Consider the following 23433-nt stretch of genomic DNA (forward strand, 5'->3'; position numbering starts at 1 on the left):
AGGCAAGATGATTGACCAGAATATCAATTGCTAGTCGATTGAAGCTCATGAAGGTAGAGTACAATGAAACAAAGAAACGAGAGCCACCCGTATAAATAGACGACTAAACAGCTTTCTCTCGGAACTCATACCAGAACAAAGACACTCAAAGTTGAGGCGTAGGAGGCACAGACACCAAGTACGAAGATACACGGCCACCGGCCCCTCCCAGTCCGGATAGCAATACGACACAGCCGCTGCAGCCCTATGCAAGTTTCCATGATCTCACAAGTTGAGACATGCAGTGCGACTGGTCTTGATCCGGTTCCTCGTGAGAAACTGAAGGGTTGCCTAAACTAAAGTGGAAACAAGATTCAGACTCGGCCCCCACGAAGCTGCCTGGTGTGATCGCGGAAGCGGTTGTGTTCGCCGCACCCTGTTCAAGTCTGTGGTGACCGGTGCCCGACTAGGTGCCAAGCCCGAGCCTCATAGGTCGCCCTACAGCTTGTTGCAGTGCTGCCAATACTGAAGGATTTGGCCTCGCCATCATCGGCCGGAGATGCCCGGCGAAGAAGACGGAGTGCGAGCCTGCCTGGTGTTCCAATCCCTTGTCAGCGGAAAGGACCTTAATCTTCTTTGGGGGTCCTGGAAAACCAGGGTTCGCGCCCGTTCCAGGGGTCAACCAACGGTGTTTCTAGGGTTTCTTGGGGAGAAACGGCCCCCAACAGGAAACAAGGGGGGCGGCTGACTTGCGGCCGTAGGAACGGCCGTAGCGACGCTGAAGGATGTTGCCCATTCGGAGGGCGTGATTGGTGTAGGAATGTGATAAGTCTACTTATCCGGTGCGGTCTTATTCTCAATTGCTCCTTGCCTAGACCTCGGGCAAGTCTGTGCCACACTGCTTCGCCTCCGTTAGTAAGATCACGATGATGCAGTCACGTCTTGGGCTGATTGAACAAGGCTATCTCGTTTTGGAGACAGTAAGTTGTTGCCTGACAAGATGGGGCACACTGAGTAGAGGAGAACCCTGTGTGGGCTGCTGGACAGCTGCATGACAAGTTCCAACAGTTCGAAAGTGGTGCCCACATGACTTTGTGCTATAGCCGAGATACGCATGAGGTTAGATTGTCCATGTATTGTCGCCAACGTTGAAGGCACCCTCCGACATGTTGATGAAGGCTACGACATCTTGGCCTGCCACAGTTGTCTGTGTCTGCCACACCTTGAATCATTCTATGTCAATAGGTGATAAAGAGTTGGTTGTGCAAAAGTACCGTTTGTTACTTAGTTTACGAAAAGACTAGGAAGTCTGGGTGTTCCCATTGGTCGGAGGGAGTGCCTAATCGACGATTACGGCTTCCAAAGTGTCGTTCGATGCTGACAGGCGAAGGATTCGGTTTACTAGGATCCTGTCAAGCCTGTAAAAGTATCACACTGCATTTAGTCACGCATCGAGAGGGGAAATAACATCAAGTCTGTCATCCATTCATTTCTCGTCTATTTTTACTCCGAGGATGAACCAAACACCCACGGATTGAGTGGTGCCCTTAATGGGATTCAGTCGGTCGGATGCATCACCCTTAGAAGTGTGAGCCGCCACCGCAAGGTCCGTCATGGGAGTGACCGGTCAATTCAGCAGCACGCTTGAGGTGCTGGGCCGTGTCTGCAGCCCACCTGCGCTTCTTCAACTCAACAGCAGGAAGAGTTTCCCAGCTCATGGCGTACTTTGCGACACTGTGAGCAATAGCCTTGGTGTTGACAAGGTAAGCATCGTTGTCCAGGTTGGTAATGTCGTCCCCGATCAAATGGTAGTTGACGTCGTAGGCAACACCAACCTCGCCACCGAACAGCGCGGCCTCGGCCTCCGTCTTGAGACCCTCGGCACCAGTGAACAATCCGCCAGACGGGATACCGTTCTCGATGAACCCGGCGTAATCAGAGCGACCGTTGAATTCGGTAGGAACGTGGCCCAGGCCCTTGGACTCGAAGAACTCCTCAAAGTCCTTCTCAATGACGTCGGAGCCGGCGGGGCCAGTGAAGTTGAAGGCACTACCGTCACCGTCGTAGATGGCGAGCTTGGGGTTGGGGCTGGCGATCATGTCGAAGTTGAGGTATGCGCGGATCTTTGAGATTTCCTCCTCGGAGCTGTTGAGAGACTTGACGTAGAAGTAGGAGCCGAGCTTGCCGTACTCCTCCGCACCCCAGAATCCAAGTCGAACGGCGTTCTTGGTAGTGAACTCGGTGAGGGCCTTGGCCACGGTGAGAACACCAACGGTACCGGAACCATCGTCGCTGGAAGAGAAGTTCGGTTAGTTCCTTTCTGTGATCGGATTGGAGGGTGATGTTGACTTACTTGATGCCAGGGCCGGCGAAAACGGAATCGGAGTGGCCTCCAATCATCAGGACATTGTCATGGTCTCCGCCCCTCGTCTCAGCAATGACGTTGTAGTTGACACGGTTCTCAATGATGGAAATGACATTGAGATCGAGAGTGAGCTCCTGGCCAGCTGCAAGGGAAGCAACGAGAGCCTGTCCCTCCTCACGGGTAATGCCCACGGTCGGGGCATAACCATCTGATGCCGCGCCCAGGGTACCGGAAAGCGCGCCGACATCGTTGTTGTAGATGATAGCTCCAACAGCGCCGGCAGCCTTGGCGAGGGTGGCCTTCACCGCAAAGTTGCAGGTGCCTCTCGACACGAGCGCAACAGCACCAGAGACTTCGACGGGGTAGTCGGACGCCTCACACCCAAGGTTGGCGACGTTAACCAAGGTAGCGCCGGTCAGGGACCCGCCAGGTGTGTATGTCAGAGGGCGGGCGTCAATGGCATCACCTGCGACGGTGAGAGTCGCCTTGGCGCCGGCGAATGCCTCGGTGAAGGGCTGCTTGTAGACGTCGTAGTAGTCGAGCTTCTCGAGCTCCTCGACTAGCCAGTCTACAGTCGCATTGTGACCACCACCACCGAAGGCGCGGTTTCCCTCGTGGGCGTCCGCAATGTCCTGGAGCTTCTGAGAGCCGGCCAGGAGGTCTTCGATGTTGATGAGCTCCTGGAGCTTCTCGGACTCGACGTAGGGCTTGCACTTGACAGCGCTGGTCAGCGCCGGCAGGGCCAATGTGAGAGCGGTCGTCCTCATCTTGTGGGCTGTTGCTACACGAGTTAGGCCTTGAACAAGATTGTAGGTGGCAGAAGACCGTCGTGTGTTGGCTGAAGACGAGAACCTAGTCGGTGAGCCAGCGAGCGAGGAGGTGATCCAAATAAGCTGGCCGGAAAGCAGCGGCTCGATGGCTTTTTAGACTTCCCTGAACCACGGAGCTGGAAGCGACACATGCATCTCTCCGCTCGCGTGATCACCGCCAAGGCGATAGATAAGGAAGCTGGTGATGTTGCTGGTAGCTCACCGACCAGCGCCACTGTCAATTAACCTCGACGCGTACTAGACTCTCCAGAAACGCGGGGACGAGGGACTTAATGAGGAAGCCCAGAGCCAATATTTTCTTCTGCTCCATTGCGACTGTATCGCGACCTGCCCGATACAGGAACGGCCGTACGCGCCAATGCGATTGCGCAGCTCGGTTACGCCGTGGAACTTCTTGGCATTGCAACCCAATAAGGTTGAGCCGCCGGTGCGCCAATGACAATAACACAAAGTTCCAGCCACAATTTTCCATGATTCATTCCTCGTACAGTAAGTCATCGAAGGTCATGAAAGCCCGCTTTCGCCCGTCGTGAGAAGTTTGACTACTGGTTGGCATATGTGACCTCGTGGCTGAACCTTTGGAAAGAAGCCAGTATTGATGCACAAGTCCCCATCCAGGCCACGACTACAGTCGAGGAGTGCATGGATTTCTCTCGATTAGTCAACCTCGTAGAAACAGCTGCATGGATAAAGGCGGTTTGTCAAGGCACAAAAAGTGAACAATTAGGAAATGGTTGGCAGTGGCCATCGGTTCGTGTTTCCAAAGTCTTGGGGCCATCTGCCATCTGATATTAAGGAAAGTGTCAATGCAACACGCCATCAGCATCACGTGAATTAACGTTTATGTCTGACTTACATCAACCGTCAACGCGATGTCTTTTTTTGCCTCTTTCAAATTGCTAACTGCCCCGTCTGAGTATTACATGTAGACCATCACGTTTGACAAGACCATATGACGGCGACTTGTTCGTAGCACTCGAACACAGCACAGAGGGCTTATGGAGAAATACAAATTGAGTTTGATGTGGCAGGTAAGCTACTGTAACCTTGAACTTGAATCGAAAAAATTCCCGATGCGGTTGATCTCAAGGCCTACGAAAATAAGGTTGAGTTTTTCAAGGTGGCACCATTCAGATTGAGTTGGAGATCAATGCGCCAAGCTTACCGTCCCCTGATCTTGGCGGCTGCTTTGTCATGACTTGAGGACTGCCCGGCACTGTTGACTCAAGGGCAACGTGAACGGTCGAGGACTGACTAACCGGGAAATGAGAACAAAGAGCCGGATGGAATAATTACAAAAACCTGCGAGATCAACGATGAGCTTGCAAGCTTTCATCTGCAAGAAGCTATGACCTCGGGAACTTGAGGAGCCGCTAAGCTAGTCGTGAAATGCGGCTCGTGGAGGATCCGGGAAAATAGTTCATGTAAGAGTCCATAGAAACCAGGGGTTCAAGCCACAAAATGGACTAACGTTGAAGATCGACATTTGAACAAGGGCACCGGAAGAGAGCCGTTGCAACGGACTCTCGACTAAGATTGGGTTTTCATCATTGCCAGAATGAACGGAAAGGGCGGAAGGTCTTCGCTATCCAGCTGCTGCTGGTATATTAAACATCCTGAACCGTCGAGAACTTGCAAAGAAGGGATTTTTCTTAACGGCCTGAATTTGTTGCTCCAACCGTTGATCTATCGAGACTTTACGCACACCTGTATTAAACATTTCCTTCACTCGTTCACTCGGGTAGTGTCTTTGTGTCCCCGACAAATCTCTGGGGGTAACTAAGAAGTTGCCAGAGATACAGATTAATCTGATGGTCCTGGGCTCACTGCCCGTTGCATTTGCACTTCCTACTTTCCCGGGCGTCGCCAGTGGGTGTCCGTTCCAGTCGATGTCACCGCTATCAACGTCAACGCCGGGATATGATGCAGCATGCCGGCTCAAGCCAAACCATTTTACCTGGACACCACCGGGTCCTGGAGACTGTGAGTTAAACTTGAACTAGTCTGCCATAAGTCTTCCCTGCTGACATTGAAGTTACCCAGTGCGCGCACCCTGTCCGACGTTAAACACTCTCGCCAACCACGGCTTTCTGCCTCACGATGGTCGAAATATTACTCTTGATATTGTCATAAAAGGCCTCAAAGATGCGATGAATATTGAAGAAGCACTAGCCACGGCTGCCTTCACACCAGCTTTGAAGCTGAACTCAATACCCAATGCAAATGTGAGACGACATACCTTTGCTGAAGATGTTCTTTCTAAGCCTCGGCGAGAATCATTGGTCGTTACCATGCACTTGGTGAACCTTTTACTGAAATTTTGTGTAATCCAGTATATCGACCTAGACATGCTGAACAAGCACAACGTTATCGAACACGATGGCAGCTTATCACGTCGAGACATGTACGTTGACCCATCCAACCGTTTCGATAAGGGGACCTTTGACGCTTTCGTTGCCTACTTCGGGGATGGAACGATGATCAACACTACCGACATGGCCAATGCCAGAGCAAGACACGCTCTGGTCATGAGTAAGATGAACCCGACGTTCACTCTTCCTGAGTCATCCGCACCCTTATTCCTTGGCGAGTCAGCCCTGATGTTGGCTGTCTGGGGCTCTCCAAATAAGCCAGTGGCCAATAGGTTGTTCCTCGAATATTTCTTCAGTAAGACTTGGTTATCCTCTCAAAAGTGAGAACCTAGATTCATCGCCCAGGTGCTAAAACAGAATAGGAAACGAGAAACTACCAGTGTTACTCGGCTGGGTTCCAAGCGATACCCCCATCACTTCAGCCATCATCTCACAGATCGCCAACGATATTGCCTCACAAACACCTTCTGATGTCCCTCTAACTTATACGGCACAGCATTCTTAAGCAATATGTGGAAATATGCGATGATTTCATGTGTTACAAAATCGGATGGCCATCGTGTCTGGCAATGAATGCACAATATCTGTGTATCAGAGACGCTTGCACGGACAAATGAGTTCTGCCCGTCGAGAAAAAAGGGGGACAAAGCCAAGGGTACCAAGGCGTTAAAGCCTTAAACATCATAAATGCACAAAAGTTGAACGTAAGCCTCGAGCTTTTGAAAATCACAAAGTACATCTATGTCTGCAATTATTTATATCTCACATGCTCCAAGTGCCCTCATACTACATATATCTGATCTCTTTAATCACAATAGTTATATGTCATTTCATTGACGTTTTGTAGCGTACGCCTACCTTATATTATGCAAGACGCCGGCCGTATTCGCAATACATTCTCTTACCTTGGCTCCTTGGGCAACTCTCAAACATGGCCTCTGCCACATGTTCAATTCTTACATCGCGTTGGATGTCATACTTTACTCAGTAAAATCTACAGAGACAGAAAATATCAGGCAATGCAATGGAGCCTCCAGACAAAAGAGACAGGGAACTGCGCTCGTCTTCTATTTGCACGTTACGTGTGAATGAAAATGATAAAAGTACGGAGGTCAGCTACATTCAGTAATCCTGAGACTGAGGGCATTCGAGACTGTGTCTATGACGTTCGTGCATGCCGTCGAACCTTTGACAACTGCAGGGAAGACATGGAAGTAGCAGTAAGTTTACGTATGATCTATCAAACGTCGGCATGACTTGGAACAACCTTCTCCATGGAATTTTCCCGGTCATTTCCCGATGATTGCTTGATTCTGGCTGTTCAACGTCAATGAAATTATTCCTCCGAGCTGAACTTGAACGTAATGTAGTGGGCAACACTAGCCCAGTGCAACATTCCTAAAGTATTTACTTGCCAACGTAGTCCTCAAACCTTTTCCGGCTGCGGCACCTCCTCAATGATGTCGGTTAAGTCGGCTCTCAAACAGCGGATCTAACCATGGTTACGGCATGAGATGGACAAGGGTGGAACGCACCGTGGTGGGATGCCAAGGTCGTTGGGTCATCGTATACACCCGAAGCAGAAACTTGTCCGAGCCGGTCCCGTTGCCGGGGCCCCACTTGAAAACCCCGGAGCACCGGAGGAGATGCATGACGAAAGCACGGCAACAACATTGGTCTGAAACTTGAACAATAGACTTTCTGGAAAACAAATCTGAGGATGGTTTTCTGAGAAGGGGAGGGGAAGGGGTCGTTCACGATTCAGCCGATACTATTCTAAGTTAGTGGACATTGTCGCTTACCTGCTGTCATTAGCGCTGACCGGCAATGTAACGCTGTTACCAGCATGTCTAGGTTCTAGTTCGATCCACGCCGACTCATTTGAACTTCAGCATGTCACGACCTCGGATAAGGTCCACAACAGCCAACCAACAATTTATCCACCATGCGGACATGGTCAGGGTTAAAGACGCTTCTTAATGTTAGAGTCAACGCATCCACCACTTAATTAAGACTGCCTGGGCATGAAGCCTGTCGACTTTTTCGCCTCCCGGCCGATGTGCCTCTTTGGAAGTTCTCGGAACTGCAATCGGAAGCGTGCCGTTGTCATCCCACAGCGCCGGCGCTATTTTGATATGGATGACAGACGGTTGCCCGTCGGCCTTGGGAATGAAGATAAATGATAATTGCCGCTGCAATTGTCGCGCTGACCCGTTCCCCTCTGCCACCTCAGTGCTATTCATCTCACGAACTTCGGCCCCCAGGTCAACCCGCGCCAGGAAATCCGCCGACGGCATCGCAATGCGCTTCCTTAACCTATTCGCGGCGCTGAGTCTGTCTGGAGCGACTGCTCTCGCCTCTGGCGGCGACGAGCTTTCGGATGTTCAGGCCCAGGCTATCGAGGCTCTTCAAGCGGCGGAGGGAAACGGTACTTTTGGCAAGAGGGACTCATGCAATCTCTTCAACGCGCGTGTTCGAAGAGACTGGTGCGTGATCGCCGAATTAGGACCGACTTGTTTTTGCTCATAACATCCACAGGAACTCGCTCTCTGGGTCCGAAAAGAAAGCTTACACCAGCGCCGTCAACTGTCTATTGACGAAGCCTTCCAAGCTTACCGATTTTGCCGCTGGCGCTCGCAGCCGCTATGACGACTTCGTTGCCGTTCATATTAACCAGACCTTGAGCATCCACGGAACCGGCAACTTCCTCACGTGGCATCGTTACTTCACGTGGGCTTACGAGAATGCTCTGAGGCAGGAATGTGGTTACAACGGGTATCAGCCGGTAAGTATCTAGTAGATAGCATTGGAACGCAATTGAATCTGCAGTGACTGACGACATTGACGTTTTCATTAGTACTGGAACTGGCTTTCATACCGAGACGATCCTTCTAAGGCGCCCATGTTTGATGGCAGTGAGACCAGCTTGAGTGGCAATGGTGCCTACAAATATCACAACGGCAGCACGTCGGGTGGTGGTGTTTATATCCCCTCTGGAGAAGGAGGTGGCTGTGTCACAAGCGGTCCCTTCGCCAAGTAAGTCTGATTTTGGCCCAATAGAAAAAGGACCCATTACTGACTACTTTGTCAAGCATGACCGTTCATCTTGGCCCTGTCTCACCTGGTATCGATGGCCTCGCTGTCAACCCTGGCGGCCCTCTTGCCTATAATCCCCGTTGTCTATCCAGAGACATCAGCGCTTGGACGTCACAGCATTGGATGACTCCTGAGAATGTGCTGAATCTCACTGTGGGTGCTGCAGCAGAAAATGTCTTGACCTTCCAGAACGAACTTCAGGGCCGCTTTGGTGATGGATTTCTGGGTAAGGCTTCTCCAAGTTAATCGAAGCGATAAAGTATCTAACAGCAAGCAGGCACCCACACGTCCGGACACTTCATTGTCAACGGTGAGGCTTCCGACCTGTTCTCGTCCACCAATGACCCGACCTTCTTTCTGCACCACGCGATGGTCGACCGAATCTACTGGCTATGGCAGGCGCTTCATCTTGGGGAGGCTTTCAACATTGCCGGAACAATCACGATTCTAAACACTCCTCCCAGCCGCGACGCACGCCTTGACGATCTAGTAATCCAGGAACCAAATGCACCCAACAGGCCTATCAGTGATTTGCTCAATACACTAGGAGGCAGTCCTTTCTGCTACATATATCTCTAGAAGAGGCATCTGAAAGATAGCCGTGAAAGAAAGAATTTAAAGGAGGAGTTGAGTGTATTGAGTCCGTTAGCTAAGCTGGCAAGCTTGATCTAGTATAAAGGGTGTCCCTATGGCTAGTGTCTACGCAACCTATCTTTGCCAAAAGAGTCTAACCCTCAGAACTTGAGCTTGAAAAATGCATTGAGTCGATCGCAATATTACACAAGCGCTAAGCTATGGTGTTTGGCAACTTCAACTTCGTGAATGCGTTAAGGATCGAATGCGAAGAGGACACATACCCTCTTCATTGCTAAGGCAACAAAACTTCGGTGTCTTGTACGAGACCGTACGGTCGTCTGCTGGGTCGTTTGCATCGTTACGTTCCTTTTGATTCCCGACCATCTCGGCACGACCACGGACAAGTGAAGGCACGCCCCTCCCGCGTCATTCTTGTTACCCTTGCAGATGCCCAGTCGAATGAGCAAATGCATTATCCAGGAATCTCAATCATCATTCGACATCAACCCGGAGATATGGCAGATCAGGATTCTAATCCCTGCAAACTGTCTGCGTCTGGATATCTCGTCAAGTCCGAGCGGGGAAACAACATGGTCGGAGACATGCCGTGACGCTTTATCTTGTTCCTTCCTCTTCATATTCGTGCCCTCTTCTTCATATTCGTACCCTCTTCTCCTCATCTCCTTCAATCTAAGATTTCAGGCTTTGAAAAAAATACTTGGAAGTGTCTTTGGCAAACCTTTTTTTCATTTTAGAAGGATGTATTTTCACACATACAGTACAATGGCTGAGAAACAGGCTGTTTCAAATTCTCCTCCAACATCCTCTTTGCAAGCGGTAGATGCAGCAACTACGACGATTACACTAGCCGCCCCCGCAAAGTCGCCTCAGGCTGCAGTCTCAGCAGTTGCGCCCTCGGGCTCAAGTCGATCTATCGCGACTGCATCTTAGGGGTGGCACCGGAAGCAGCTACTCAGTCGCCAGATCCAGTCGTTGAAGCCCAAGACGAGACAGATGATGATGGTGACGATTACCAATCCGCATCTGAAAGAGAGTCTAATGCCTCAACTACGCTGGCATCCACCATTCGTGACTTCAACTTTGAAAACAAAAGGAGATACCATAAGTTCAAAGAAGGCCGGTATGCCTTTCCCAACGATGATGCTGAGCAAGAACGGGAGGATATGAAGCACTCCATGGTGATCACGCTTTGCGGCAGGGCACTGCACAGTGCGCCTCTCGAGAATCCTCAACATATCCTCGATGTTGGTACCGGGACTGATATCTGGGCAATTGACAGTGCGTTAACCCGTTCGAGGTAGCTGGCTGGAAAACCCGGGGAAAGAGACTAATGACCATAGTGGGCGACGAGTATCCGGAAGCTGAGGTTACTGGCATTTATCTGAGCTCTATTCAACCTCCATACGTCCCAGCCAATCAATGTTGCTTTCATCGTTGACGATGCCGAAGCAGAATGGTTGTACCCAGAAAACTCCCTTGATTACGTTCACGTGCGGAACATGGGAGCTGCGATCAAAGACTGGGAGAAGTTGCTTGCACAAGCTTTCCGGTAGGTCCATTAATTCTCACATTCTCACTCCGATGGTAACTGACGTTCTGTAGCACCTTGAAACCAAGAGGCTGGATTGAGCTCCAGGAGATGAAGTGGAACTTCAATTGTGACGATGACACCATGCCACCAGACTATACTCTTACGAAGATGATGAAGTTTGTTTGTGAAGGTCTTGGAAAATTCGGTATCGAGGCAGATGTTGCCGACGTCAACCCAAAACGCCTCGACGACGCGGGCTTTGTCAAGAAAGTCGAGGATGTTCAGAAGGTTCCCGTAGGCGAGTGGCCAAAGAGAGAAGACCTGAAAATGATTGGAGCATACTGCAAAGCTGTTCTCTACGACGGCATACATGGGGTCACAGTTGGCCCACTTACACGAGGTCTAGGGTGGTCTGCCCCGGAAGTCGACATCTTCTTAATCGATGTACGGAAAGATCTCATGAATGCTGGTATCCACTCTTATGTGTTCTACCACTCTGTTGCAGGTCAAAAACCGAAGGAAAGTGCCTCTTCATCTAGCTAGTAGGCAACAAATCTACTAGACTTTACATCACGGCCATTTTGCATCTCATAGCGAGGCTTGAGCAGGGTTGTGAAGTACTTGCTTATGAAAATAGCTCGTGGTCATCATTTCACTTTCAAATAATCACATTGATATCAAATAAGTTCATGACACAAGACTCCAACCTCATTAACCTCCAGTCACATCAATCACCAACCAATATTCGATGGCCTGACCTTGATGTCACCGACGCACTTGATTGGATTCCATCTTGAGTGACTTTCAATGAGGTTTCAAAGCAGATACCCTCTCCATGTCTTAGTCACTATCTTCAATGTCGCCCCCCTTTGGAACCGGGTAGTAAAGCGCTGTCTGACCAAGTCCGAAGATGACAGCCGTGATCAGTGCAAATGATGTGAATATCACAGCCACCTGACGACTGTTAATCACAGCCCAGAAATATGGAGGATTTGATGTTTCTCACCTTGCCGTTGTCATCAAACCCTTTTCCTCTGCCAATGTCTTCAGCCACAGCACTCCAGACCAGGAATATCATCCCTGAGATCATGCAGAATACCGCGCCTGCAAGGAACACAACCGACAACTGCCAGGCGTAGACCTGCAATTTCCGAGGGCGATACTTCCACTCAGTGCCGACCAAGACGCGCTCCTGGGTACGCAGTGACTGCCGAATAAGTACCAGACCATCTCGGTGTCCAGCCATTCTATGCAGTCGAATGGTTTGGTCCGCCGCCGTTAAGACGCTGGCAAGCGCGAACGCGATTCCGCAAAACCAGCAGGTCCGCACGGGCCAAGGCGTAGTTGTCTCAGGCGGCAAGAGGTTGGGCCACGATCCGGTAGATGTGAGGACATTCGCGAGTAAGGCAGCCTAGTTCATGTCTCAATTTAGCAGTGAGATCTTCGTAATGCAAAACAAAAACAGGGCTGCAAAATAACATTTGCGGTACTCAACTCACCACGACGCCTACGAAGTTCAGTTCTTGTAGCTTGTTGTCCTTCCATTTCTCCGTGAGCCTATTTCTTTCGTCCTGGTCATCGTGATTCAGCAAGAGGAGTAAAGGGTCGTATGTCAGGGTCGGTGGTGAGAAGAGACCGCCGCGGAAGACGTGGACGATGAAAGACACGGCGTTGCTACTCTTTTTCTTGACGCTGCATGAAGTCGATCGCTTTTTTCGCCATTAGCTCAATGGCAATCTACGTGTACATCCACGCTATCCTCCAAAAGCATAGGACTCCATAGAAGCGAATCTAGATCATGGAGACGCACTATTCTAGCTGCTGCCTCTGACTGGCCACTATTGCCGAGCAGAGGGGTTCTTGTTTGGGGAAGTTCGTCTGAATAAGGCATCGTAGTAATGCCGAAGAATAGAGTTTGATGCAACACTACGTGATGACAGACTAATAATTACTGAAATTCTTCACACAACTTGAGAGCCGGTGTCTACATGTAGTCGACTCTGCCAAATCAACCCCGCAATCGACTTCGAGGTCATGCGACACGCCCTCAGGCAGATCATACGTCATTGTGAATAATTCGCTAATCGGAAATGGGTTGGATCGGAGTTCATACTGCTTACATAACACCGTTAAGCTACCTACCATGTGTTTTTGGTAGTCACAACATCTTGATCCCATTTCCATTTTATTACATCCCTTCTCCTCGTTTGTTGTAATATAGTCCTGACGAAACCTAGAACTAACTAAAGTAACTAATTGGTCTCGCTGAGTGAAAACCCCATCGCCTTTTGGATCACCTCCCTTGTTGCTCACAAAAGTAAGAGACACATGGCTTTAAACACACTCATGCCGGAAGAGATGTCGCCCACAAACGTCCCCCTCACATATACCAATGCAACACCTCCGACACCAGTCGTCTTTCTTCGCTGTGGTTCGGTTTCCACACCAGAAACACCAAGTCGGCTTAGACCCTCGCTTCACCAGCATATTCGAGAGCTCCTCGCGAGCTAATCGGCTCTTTCTGCCAATGACCTCTTCGAGTACCTCGCTTCTCGTCAAATCCTTTTCAAGCCTGGGTAGCCACTTCACCCAAGGTATCCAGGAACCAGCCGTGTTTGCGCTCATGACCAGCATCTCGCCAGCTATATCCTTTCTTACAAAAATTAGACTCTCCAAGCCTCCAAGTACATCCTGAGCAGTCACCTCATGACCTCGTTCCACCGCCTGTTCGAGAATGAATTCCCGAATAGCCTGTCCGATGATTCTACTCAGCATCACAAAGTTCCCTTGAACTGCAATTTCAATTGTAGCCATAGCCTGAATGAGGTTTGCAGTCGGCAGTGGCTTCTGGAAGTTGTCTTGCCACTTGCGAACAGCGCGGCCACGTGAACTGCCCGAGAGCCCAAATCTTTTGACGAATTGCCCGTCAAAGTTGATAGCAACTCCCTGAGATCCTGTAGCCTTGCCGAAAAAGACGAGATCAGGGGATATGATATCAAAGAATTCCTCCCGTTGAAAACAAAAAGGGGCACCACAACGTATGGCAGTCAGAGTCTCGTCTACTGCTAATAGAAATTGGTGCTCCGCACACATGGCGCTCAGTCGTTTGAGAAGACTGGTTTCCAAGACTCTCCCGTTGAACTGAGTCTCTACCATTTCAACAATAATGCCAATGCAGCCTGCCTCTCTGGCGACGAAGAGTTGATCTCTGAGTTCGTCATCAGAGACACCATCGATGTGGAGCAGAATAGGGTTGCTCCCGTAAGGCTTTGGAGAACCTGAAAGTTTGAGTGAAGGCTTCTGCTTGGCAAAAATGTTAATAAAGGAGCAGGTGGAGTTGAAGTGGAGTTGAAGAGGCTATTACTCCTGATATGCTGGTGGAAGAAACTGTTGCTGCGGCGTATGTATCAGATAAAAGACCCCAGCAAGGCTTCTTCGCGTGTAAATCGTCCCAACCCATCCTCTTCAGCGCATCTTCTTCATCCGAAAACGGGCTCTCAGATGACTCTGAAGATTCAGACATTGAAAGTTCTGCAAGCGTCAGAATGATTTTGACTACAGTTTCGGGATTCACGGTGCTGTTGGTTGATGTTCCGTAGTGAATTGGCATGTAGCCACCAAAATAGTTTCTGTAATCATTCACGTCAGAGCAATGTGAATTCCTTGACGAGTTCGAACTCACGAAAACATTTCTTCGTACAAATGTAGAAGCTGTCCATAGCGGCGCTCGAGGGCTATACGATTGTTGATAAATTCTCGCCAAAGAGGATTTGCCATGGTGAGGGTCCGCATTTGATCAAAAGACAAAACACTTCCTTCGCCATTGTTGAAGTTATGGTCCAGCTTTCTGAGTGGTAGTCCTGCGGGGAAAGCCATATCGTAGATGGATTCTGATGGCATCAAGTCTGTCAGCCAGCAAGAACCGATTTATGTACGAACTTAAAGGCTAAGATCGCTGGAACGAGTACTCAGATACCTAAGAGCGAAGGCTGCGCGGGCTGTAGTGCGTATGCGAGCTTCGCTAGGCCTAGTCTATTTCTGATCTCCGCGATGGGTGTATTCTCAAGGCTTATGTAGTGTAGCTTGAGGTAGTTTGGTCCCTACTGGCGTGATTGATTTGAGACAAGATGGCTTGGAATATGGATGCCAGGCTGGCAAGAACCTAGGTTCTAAGTGAGTATGATGTGGCATAAACGGTGGCCTCAAACCTGGACTTGGAGTAGCCACTAGTGTTTGATAATGAGCCTTCGCATGCGCCCGGGAGCTGTCAGTCCAGTTCGGGTTGAGTTCCCTGGCGAAGACCGAAGCGCTCTTTCACAAATTTGGGATCTTTGGATCATGGGCAGAATCTCTTCAAACAGCCAATGATATGGTAAAGAGAGATTGTGGCAGAGGCGGCATAGACTCCGTGGTGGATGCCCTCAGCAAAGCTTGAGAGTCAAATGGCTACAAATATCCCTTCATGGAAATGAGGAGGGCCCCGATTGGTGGTTGATGAGCTTTACTTCGGTGCCTGAAGTATGGATCATCAAACGTAATGCAGTCGAGATCCATTAGGGCACATGGCCGCTTGATCTGGCCAACTAGCCGGAGGTTAAGCAATGCAATCGATATTGAATTTCAATGGTGGATAAACGACTACTACCTTTCAACCTTTCATTTTGACAGCATACGGAGGAACGGGCTTGGCTCTCTTTCGCCACTGCACCCCTTCGGCAGCCCACATCACCAGTATCATTCAAACTGAGAGCCCTCCAGGTGACACGGAAATGTATGTTGCCTTGGTAAGACCACTGCATATTCAAAATGCAGTGCATCTGGCTCGTGAGATGGCTTAGAAGTCATGTGCCACAAGGCCCTGGCTCTGCGGATTTGGCCGACCGAATCACAGTCGAAGCGGTGAATGTCCAATGGAGCCGCCGCAAGGCAACGACAAAACTCAATCGAGCTGTCAAGAAGTAAGCCTTGACAAAAGTTTGCAGTGAAATTAGGGAATGAGATAGGTATTCAATGAGGGATCACCATGGACAGTCAGCCTTATTGACTGCAGCATCGGGGCGAAGGATTCAGCTGACCCTTGTGCTCCAGGACACCACCACGTCGGACCCTTGTATGTCATTCCTATCTGATCGACATGCTGCAGGGTCGTCCTCCAATCTGCGCCACGGAATCTGACATCAATCTCCCTGATCGTTGTTCAACTCCGCCAATTCCTTCTGGAACAGGACCCTGAATTGTGGGTTGACACCTGTCTAGGTCCGTGAGTGGCTGCGCACATGTTGTTGCGGAACATCGAGCTTCTCAAAACCGTCGAGATCGACAACACCAGCCGTTTTTCAGCGAGTGATTATGATTTAATCCACTTCGACGCTGATATTCGCCACAGAAATGAGCCTCGTCATGGTGCTTGATGAGCGATTGGTTTGGGACCGAAATGCGCCACACAAAAGGCACGATCGAGGCACTTCCAATAGTGGCTGGTAATGTGGCTTCAACCTCGCTCTTCAGGCGACAGATTTAATTTGCAGTGGGCCTTCCGAGGCACGTGTATTACTACTTCTTCTAAACCGTAGCGAAGAATCTGCTCCTAGAATATCCCTTTCGTAGAATTCCGAGCAGACTTCTCATCCAAGGAAACCAAGACATCGTGAGATAATTATTCATGGCCGCGGCAACCTCACCCCTGCGCCCACGATATCAAACTTGTTTGACAATTCTCATTGATTTGAATAGTGAGGATACTTACCATGCCAGGACATAACACCATCACCGCAGCGTGTATCAAACTTATAGTTTCAATGCATGCGTACTATCAATTCATCTATCGTTACTATCGTGAAGCTTATTGTCTCACCCGGCTCCTGTTCAATGGCCCAAACCATCGTAATCCTTTGAGAAAAACGTGCACCCCGGCGACGACCATTTCTTGCACAACCATGGATCGCCAAAAAAAATATGCGACGAGTGATGCGTGTATCAATGTTAAGTTTTTGATGCTCAGAATACGTATTCGAGGCCTCAAATGCAGCCCAGATATCACAATAAGGCCTCATACTTGGTATTAACGAACGTCGAACGGTGTTGAAATGTTTTCTGTTTAGTCAGACCTGAATCAAACCAGCATTAATGCTATTATTGAATGACGCCCAACGCCTGTACGCCCATTTTCGACCTGACAACCCTAATTCCTCAAGACAAGAGCGTTCTGCGACACAGGTTCCCATTCTATAGTACCCTTAATTTCAATTTTAAGGCTTGAAACTGCGCTCACTGCGAGTTTCGCGGCCATCATCGTCCTGGCCAGGGTTACACTCATAATATCGAAGGTTGCGCAACAGCAGGTAGAATCCACAAGCAATCAGGGATCCAGCCACCGGACCAAGCCAGTATATCCAATGGTAGCTGGGGAATACCCCATTGACAGCGGCAGGTCCAAAAGATCGAGCTGGGTTGAGGGAACCGCCGGTGAAGTACACGCCTGCGGAATGTAATGTTAGTCCTAAATTAGGGGGAAACAGGATAAGCTGTCCTTACCAGTGAGTTCGGCAAGGAAAAATGATAGACCAATGCCTACAGGAGCGAGGAATGTGGAGCGATGCTTCTCAACGGCCAACATGAGGATGACAAACACCAACTGGGTGGTCAAAATGACCTCGATGAAGAAACCCTGGGCCGTGTTCGTGCCCCCGCCTAGTCCTGTGGTAACAGATAAGGGACCGGGAAACATTGCAGAAGCGACCCCAGCTGCACATAGTCCAGCAACGATTTGTGTGGGCATGATGAGCAGAGCCCTCAATGGTGGCAGACCACCGCAAACGGTGAGGGCGAGAGTTACCTATGAAGATCTTGCATGAGTTGCATGAACATATCAAGCTGGAACAGGGCAGAACTTACCACTGGGTTGAACATACCACCTGTGACTCGGTAAAATGCCCACACATTTGCTGTAAGGGATACGCCGAATGAAAGTGCGATGAAGATGATGGATGGAAGGTTGGGATCCGACCCAGGTGCCCCAAGAGGCGTGTTGGCAACTTGTGTGCCGGCGAATGAAAAGAAAAGGAAGAGGAATGTTCCGACAAACTCCCCGAGAACAGCTACTATGTTGTTCCTCGCAGTGTTGGCAATGTTGAGCATGGGTAGCGTGCCAGCAATGTTCGAGCTATCGCCTGAAAGCTGGCGAGCGACTTTCGGGTTGGCCATTGGAAAAGAAGAAGATGCGTAAGTCAAGAAAACTGATTTTCGATCTCCAAGTCTATGACTGCAAGCTTCCGAGCTCAAGATGAAGAATGATTTTCTCCAAGACACGCCTGTCCTTATAACGAGAACAGAATGTCGATCTCTCCCCGGACCTCCTTTATATCTTCTCGATTCTCGGAGGCTTCCCTCCTTACAAGAGGGTGTGCAACTGATACATCGCTCTTGAGAGCGTACCCCATTTGCTACGTCGATATTCAAACCCGCATTTGTCGCAACCCCCATGCGAGAAAGCAAGCGAGAAAGCAATCCAACCTAAAGCGGCTATGCCTCGAAGAACTGGTCGTCGCCGGTGACGCCACGCGACCCATGGCGTTGGGAGACTACGCCAACCTACAAGGCCTGGACTCCTCTCCGGAACGAGGTCGATGGACCTAACGGCAATTAGCGTACACACACCCGCACATGGCTGGTAGTCTTCCCCAGCCACAGAGAGCATCCAGGAGGAACTTGTCTCGGTTGCGGCACCGGTCGTGGTCATTGATGGGCTTTAGGTTGCCCACTATGAAGCGAGGACGTCACCCTCGACGTAGCTTGTGTAGACGGGACGCTCATCTTTGATGAGGTCAAGGAAGGAATCGCCGCCGATGCGGGTCCCCAGCTCCTGGCTAGTTGCACTTTTTTTCGTAGGGCTTCCAAACCATGGTGGCATTCCAATTCTTGGAAAGCAAAGCTAAATAATATGCCGGATAAAACCTCAAGGTTTCTCGATACTTTCATGGCTGGCCTGACGGCTCCCAAAGGGGACGACACGTTGAGACATTACGGACGATTTGACACCTGTCACTCCCCTTGTCATTGGACGGAATGCGCAGGCGTGTAGTTCGTGGATGTGAAACATTTCCGTAGCAGTCCGCAGCCTCGCGCATCGCTCCCGTGCGGTCTGATCTAGAGGGATCCAGCTCTACAAAAGCGTACTTGCTGTGCGAATCTCATCCTCGTGGGCTTAGCGCCGTCACAGGGGCTTACCCTGTTCTCGTCGACATCATCACGGAAGCTAAGCGTGTGGAGTCAGCTGGGATGGGAATGCGAACGTGGCGTCTGAGACACGCTCTCAGCTGGCAATTTTGACTTCCACCAACAGGGCTAGTCCATCTTCGAGGAACACCAGTTCGGGGCGTGTGGTGTTGTGGCAATCCGGCGACGCAAGACCTCGATTCCCAAAAGAGTGGCTCGCGAGAGAGTTGGAATTCCCTAATCTAACGGTGTTACATCCACGATTCTTCACGTTCCTTCCCCAGAAAAGGCACCGTTGGGAAGCAGTAGGATCGAGTTCAACCTTTCCGACGGTTGATATTTTGGAGGAAATGAGGTCGCGTCTGGCCTTTCCTTCACGTTCCTTTCTAATACGTACTTACAGTGCCTCTCTCGACATGAAGCTAACAACGCCCTGTCCCCATTTCTTAACCCTTACGGATGCTACCCTCGCTTCAGCCCCAGCCTCTCGGGTTGTCCGCTTTTGCTGATCTCGATATCACCCCCGCACAGACATGAGGCCTGTCACAATATCAACGAGACGCGCCAAATCTCAACTGTCGGAGCCGTCCCATTGTTCAACGAACATCACAAACCAAATCTCATCTGGGGATTTTCAGATCAGCCAGCCATCAGGACGCCGCCATCTGAATGGATGTCAGCTGAAGGTGTCTTCGGAAGCCGGAAACATCACTGGACAATCTCAGATTGCCGATTTCAGATGGTTCCCGTGAGGCGTCGGGAGGGTCAAAGGAGCTGAATCCCTCAGGCAGCCTGAGAAATATTTGCTCCGTTCGAATTCTCGAATACCCAATCGTTCCCAGCGTCGTGTTTTTCATTGTGGATGAAAAAGTACAACCCGAGTAGTTTACGATTCGAACCTAAAGCACTGACGTTAATGCTAAGCACTCGTGGCGTCAACGGAGGATCGTGGGGTACGACGGACCGAAGTAGTAGGTACAACTCAGTACTACAATGCAGCCGAATAAGACGGACCGCGGGTGAGATTGGCGCTGCTTTCACTGTTTGCGGCTGGTATGTTGACCAACGCGTGGATGCTCGACAAAAACGTGTCCCACTGCGATCAAGATAATGAGCCATTGTGTGACAAGCGACGTATACGTGAAGTTTTGTTACATCTGGCGATGCTGGAGGCCTGATAAACATGCTTCCATGGAGCTTGAAGTGATCAGACCACTTCCCCGAGAACCTAGATATCATATGCCTCCTAACTTATGACGAGGTAGTAGTCAAATGAAATATGAAGTGATATTTGCTTATATCAATGACGTCGTGACTGACGCGTTAACGCAGAGACCCAGTGTCTCAGCTGTCTATCCACGCCCTTCACTTTGCATGGGTCGCATTACTTCATTTACCTAGGCACGCTAGGCTTAACACCAGTCCAGCCTCCATATTAAGCCCACCCAAGGCTTCATACTCTTTACAACAAAAAGGTCGAATGTCATCTTGATCCAAGACTCTGACCGTCATAACGAGTAAGAGAAACATCTCCTCTATCTAGAAGCCATCACTCATCCACAGACTCATCCCGTCGCATTGTTTCCAACTCGTGACCTATGTCGGGAGCATAGGAACCGTCAATGACCTTTGTGTAGAAGTTGGGTGGGTCGCCGCCATTCCAAGTGCGTGTCAGATATCTCTTCACCAGAAACGGCAAATGCTCTCTGAGCTGGAACCGTGCGAAATCCTTCTTCGGTACTGCATAGATGAGACTCAACTCTTCAAGACTCACTTGTTTGGTCTCCTCAACTAGCAAGAAAATTAACGCAAAGGCCACCAGATTGAGGCCAGCGAACAGCGCCAGCGTACCCCACGACTTCAATGCATTATTGACGGCAGGGAAAACGATCGTGAGTATGCCCGCAAAGAACAGGTTGACTGAGATGGCGACGGAACATCCCTAAATCCTTCAATTAGTCTTGCGTGCGGCTTTGAAGAGCCTTGGACTTACAGCTTCGCGGTGAGCAAGGGGAAAACTTAGTTGAGTGTTAGCAGTCATCATTTCATGACCCCGGCGGGTATCTCGTAAATAAGATAAGTGCTCACCTCTCAGAAGCAAGTGTAAAAGGTATCGGACCTGTAATCACGAAGTAAGAGTTAGTAAATGCTTGGTTTCCTTGTATACTATTACAGCGGCACTGACCAAGTCCTGGCGAGTACACAGCCGCAAATACTGATATCGTGTTAGTCAGACAAAATCAGGCGTGTGATCATCTATTAGACTGACAAAATATAAATAATGCAATGATTCCAATCTGAGTCGGTCCCTTAGGAAGCAGGAAAGACAGAGCTGCTGCGGCCAGAAGAATGCACATTAATGGCAGTGTGACAAGTAGCCATCGACGTCTACCGAAGTTGTCAATCGATCTAAGGACGTATTAGCACGGCTGCTCAGGAACATGATACGAATTTGGAAGCTCACCTAATGGCAAGGAGGCCGAACAAGAAATTGACGGCACCTATTTACCATAATGGGATGATAGTGTCAAATAAAGGTCCATCTTGACTCCGTAAGGGTTCCCAAAATTACTTACCGAAGCCTAAGCTATAAAGCATGGCGTTGCGAGGGCTTGGTTCCTCTTGAATAAAGAAGTTGTCTGTTGGATCGGTCAGCTTTCACCGCGCTAGTCCCAATGGACCAAGAGGATGGCCATACTTGAATAGAAGGCGAACACATTGACTGTTACGTCACTCAGTCAGTCCTATTCTACAAGACAAATCGCCGTACGGGAAAGCCTACTTCCACAAAGCTGCTGTGCGAGAGCCACTATACACGTACTCCAGACAGCATTCCGCAATCGTAGAGTAGTCAGGAGATGACTGTATTGCCGATAGGCATCTGACAAGGCGAATGACATATGATTGGCAAACGTTAGGCCCTGTTTCTGGTTTTTCATGGACACGCTTGGCTCATCAGGCGTCTCCGGTGAGTCCGACGACTCTTCGTATTCGACGTTCTTGTGGATGAGGTAAACATCTCGGAGAGCTTGGAGCTATATTGTTGAGGTTAAGTCAGTTCTGGTGAAAGCAAGACAGTGAAGATGGCACAGACCTGTGTGTTCCGCACTTTGGACAGGATTTCATAGGCGCGCATGGGTCGGTAGTTTGGTGTGTTCTTCTGCATGTAAAATCGGGGGCTTTCCATGCAGTATGCCAGCGCAATGAGCGTGAAAATTGCAGGAACCATAGGAGCGGCTAGAATCAATCGAAGAGCTAAGTCGCCCTTGGTGTCGAGAGAGTCACTCGGAGAATAATTGTTGTTTGATGGTTTGACCGGAAAATCCAGAGCCCCAACTGCACCAGCGAGAATGAGATTGACGGCATTTCCCAGCATGATGCCGAAGGCCACCCTAGAGTATGTGACTCTGATAAGTACTCCAAAGTTCTCTCCAGATAGATGATCAGACTGTGAGAGCTTACCATAGCTGCCACATCAGAATAGAAGATCCTCTCCATTGGTCAATCGCAGTCTCTGATGCAAGAATCGGCGTGCTGACGGCTTTGATGCCCATTCCTGGAGAAACGTCAGCACCAAAATCCGTTGAGAAGATTAATGTTGATGGTCTCGTGGTGTTGAGATTTAAGGTACTCCGAAAAGTCCAAATGTGAACGATTGACTCACCAAGACCGTTGATGATTCTGACGCCAAGAAGCTGTTGCCACGTGTGCACAAATCCAGAAGCCAGAGAGCTGGCGAAGATAAGAGCAGCAGCAACAGCAATGGCACCTCGTCTGCCCATCCAGTAATTTAGTGGGAGTGACATCGGAGCGCCCACGATGGCGGCCGCTAAGAATGGTATTGAGTTCATGGCGCCAAGCTGCCACGGTGGACTATTCTGATTAGGTGTGCTGGAGACTTGAAGAAGTCTCGCGTATATACTGCCGGCATTGATCGAAGCTTGAACATGGCCTTGTAGCAGGGCTGCCAGTGCTACAGTAACGACGATGACAGTCATGCCACCCTGGGAAAATGCTTTGTCTCTCTCTGCCCTTAGAGCCGCCCGCTCGTCGTCTGTCACTCGAAATTCGATGGGTAGAGTATCTTGAAGGCCCTCATCCATGCATGCTCGGACTTCTTTTGCCACTCGAGCTGCTTTTAGTATGTCTTTGAAAGGAACACCAGGTAGCTTCTCGGCAAATTGGCGCACGTCCTCCTCAAGTTCGTCATCATCAAGATGAACTGTAAGGTCAAGGGGGTTAGCACTTTCAGGACCATGGGCCTCTTCGACAATAGAGCTGGCACACTTACCTAATGGAGCCTCGATGATAGCTTCTGTATTGATATGTCTGCGAGAAACTTGCGCCCGAAACCTGTCGGCGATGGAACTGGAACTTGCCATTGGTTCGGTCATTTGACGAGGTGAGCATGCAAAGGATAGAAGCGGCAATTGAGTTTGTAGTCACCAA

The 23433-nt window shown here is 49.8% G+C and overlaps 9 protein-coding genes across 9 annotated transcripts; 4 read left to right on the top strand and 5 right to left on the bottom strand.

Annotated features, from left to right (window-relative positions):
- Positions 1 to 1443: 1443 nt before the first annotated feature.
- On the bottom strand, positions 1444 to 3572 carry BDP55DRAFT_676015 (peptidase family M28). Its single transcript, XM_060575782.1, has 2 exons — positions 2333 to 3572; positions 1444 to 2271 (listed from the first exon to the last, which is right to left on the bottom strand). Exons 1-2 carry the CDS (start codon positions 3109 to 3111, stop codon positions 1560 to 1562), a joined length of 1491 nt encoding a protein of 496 aa, XP_060425375.1. The 5' UTR covers positions 3112 to 3572; the 3' UTR covers positions 1444 to 1559.
- Positions 3573 to 4982: 1410 nt separating this feature from the next.
- BDP55DRAFT_752782 (Chloroperoxidase) lies at positions 4983 to 6201 on the top strand (the record flags this gene model as incomplete). The annotated part of the gene is made up of 4 exons (XM_060580675.1): positions 4983 to 5157; positions 5218 to 5399; positions 5508 to 5841; positions 5909 to 6201. The coding sequence occupies 4 exons, from the start codon at positions 4986 to 4988 to the stop codon at positions 6049 to 6051; spliced, it is 831 nt and encodes a 276-aa protein (XP_060425376.1). The 3' UTR covers positions 6052 to 6201.
- Positions 6202 to 7847: 1646 nt separating this feature from the next.
- BDP55DRAFT_635816 (uncharacterized protein) lies at positions 7848 to 9221 on the top strand (the record flags this gene model as incomplete). Its single annotated transcript, XM_060572820.1, has 5 exons — positions 7848 to 8032; positions 8085 to 8331; positions 8404 to 8582; positions 8639 to 8868; positions 8920 to 9221. The coding sequence occupies 5 exons, from the start codon at positions 7848 to 7850 to the stop codon at positions 9219 to 9221; spliced, it is 1143 nt and encodes a 380-aa protein (XP_060425377.1).
- A 1010-nt stretch (positions 9222 to 10231) lies between these two features.
- BDP55DRAFT_523326 (uncharacterized protein) lies at positions 10232 to 10656 on the top strand (the record flags this gene model as incomplete). Its single annotated transcript, XM_060567788.1, has 2 exons — positions 10232 to 10517; positions 10580 to 10656. Coding segments are annotated over 2 exons (363 nt in total), but the record flags the coding sequence as incomplete, so codon positions are not given.
- On the top strand, positions 10652 to 11313 carry BDP55DRAFT_560595 (methyltransferase; the record flags this gene model as incomplete). The annotated part of the gene is made up of 2 exons (XM_060570002.1): positions 10652 to 10788; positions 10842 to 11313. Coding segments are annotated over 2 exons (609 nt in total), but the record flags the coding sequence as incomplete, so codon positions are not given.
- Positions 11314 to 11343: 30 nt separating this feature from the next.
- On the bottom strand, positions 11344 to 12786 carry BDP55DRAFT_590003 (uncharacterized protein). Its single transcript, XM_060570914.1, has 4 exons — positions 12581 to 12786; positions 12270 to 12479; positions 11777 to 12181; positions 11344 to 11724 (listed from the first exon to the last, which is right to left on the bottom strand). The coding sequence occupies exons 1-4, from the start codon at positions 12659 to 12661 to the stop codon at positions 11611 to 11613; spliced, it is 810 nt and encodes a 269-aa protein (XP_060425380.1). The 5' UTR covers positions 12662 to 12786; the 3' UTR covers positions 11344 to 11610.
- A 318-nt stretch (positions 12787 to 13104) lies between these two features.
- On the bottom strand, positions 13105 to 14646 carry BDP55DRAFT_560567 (uncharacterized protein; the record flags this gene model as incomplete). Its single annotated transcript, XM_060570001.1, has 3 exons — positions 13105 to 14070; positions 14135 to 14399; positions 14453 to 14646. The coding sequence occupies 3 exons, from the start codon at positions 14644 to 14646 to the stop codon at positions 13105 to 13107; spliced, it is 1425 nt and encodes a 474-aa protein (XP_060425381.1).
- Positions 14647 to 17018: 2372 nt separating this feature from the next.
- BDP55DRAFT_560543 (MIP family channel protein) lies at positions 17019 to 17973 on the bottom strand (the record flags this gene model as incomplete). The annotated part of the gene is made up of 3 exons (XM_060569999.1): positions 17019 to 17248; positions 17305 to 17605; positions 17665 to 17973. 3 exons carry the CDS (start codon positions 17971 to 17973, stop codon positions 17019 to 17021), a joined length of 840 nt encoding a protein of 279 aa, XP_060425382.1.
- A 2560-nt stretch (positions 17974 to 20533) lies between these two features.
- Positions 20534 to 23366, bottom strand: BDP55DRAFT_560550 (uncharacterized protein; the record flags this gene model as incomplete). Its single annotated transcript, XM_060570000.1, has 15 exons — positions 20534 to 20926; positions 20978 to 21002; positions 21073 to 21103; positions 21170 to 21199; positions 21254 to 21393; positions 21449 to 21485; positions 21561 to 21623; positions 21683 to 21706; positions 21767 to 21930; positions 21967 to 22019; positions 22079 to 22249; positions 22322 to 22376; positions 22447 to 22540; positions 22649 to 23206; positions 23276 to 23366. The coding sequence occupies 15 exons, from the start codon at positions 23364 to 23366 to the stop codon at positions 20534 to 20536; spliced, it is 1929 nt and encodes a 642-aa protein (XP_060425383.1).
- Positions 23367 to 23433: the final 67 nt, after the last annotated feature.

The sequence above is a fragment of the Colletotrichum godetiae genome (genome assembly GCF_030913485.1).
Source record: "Colletotrichum godetiae strain CBS 193.32 chromosome Unknown BDP55scaffold_47, whole genome shotgun sequence".
NCBI classification, from domain to species: Eukaryota; Fungi; Ascomycota; class Sordariomycetes; order Glomerellales; family Glomerellaceae; genus Colletotrichum; species Colletotrichum godetiae.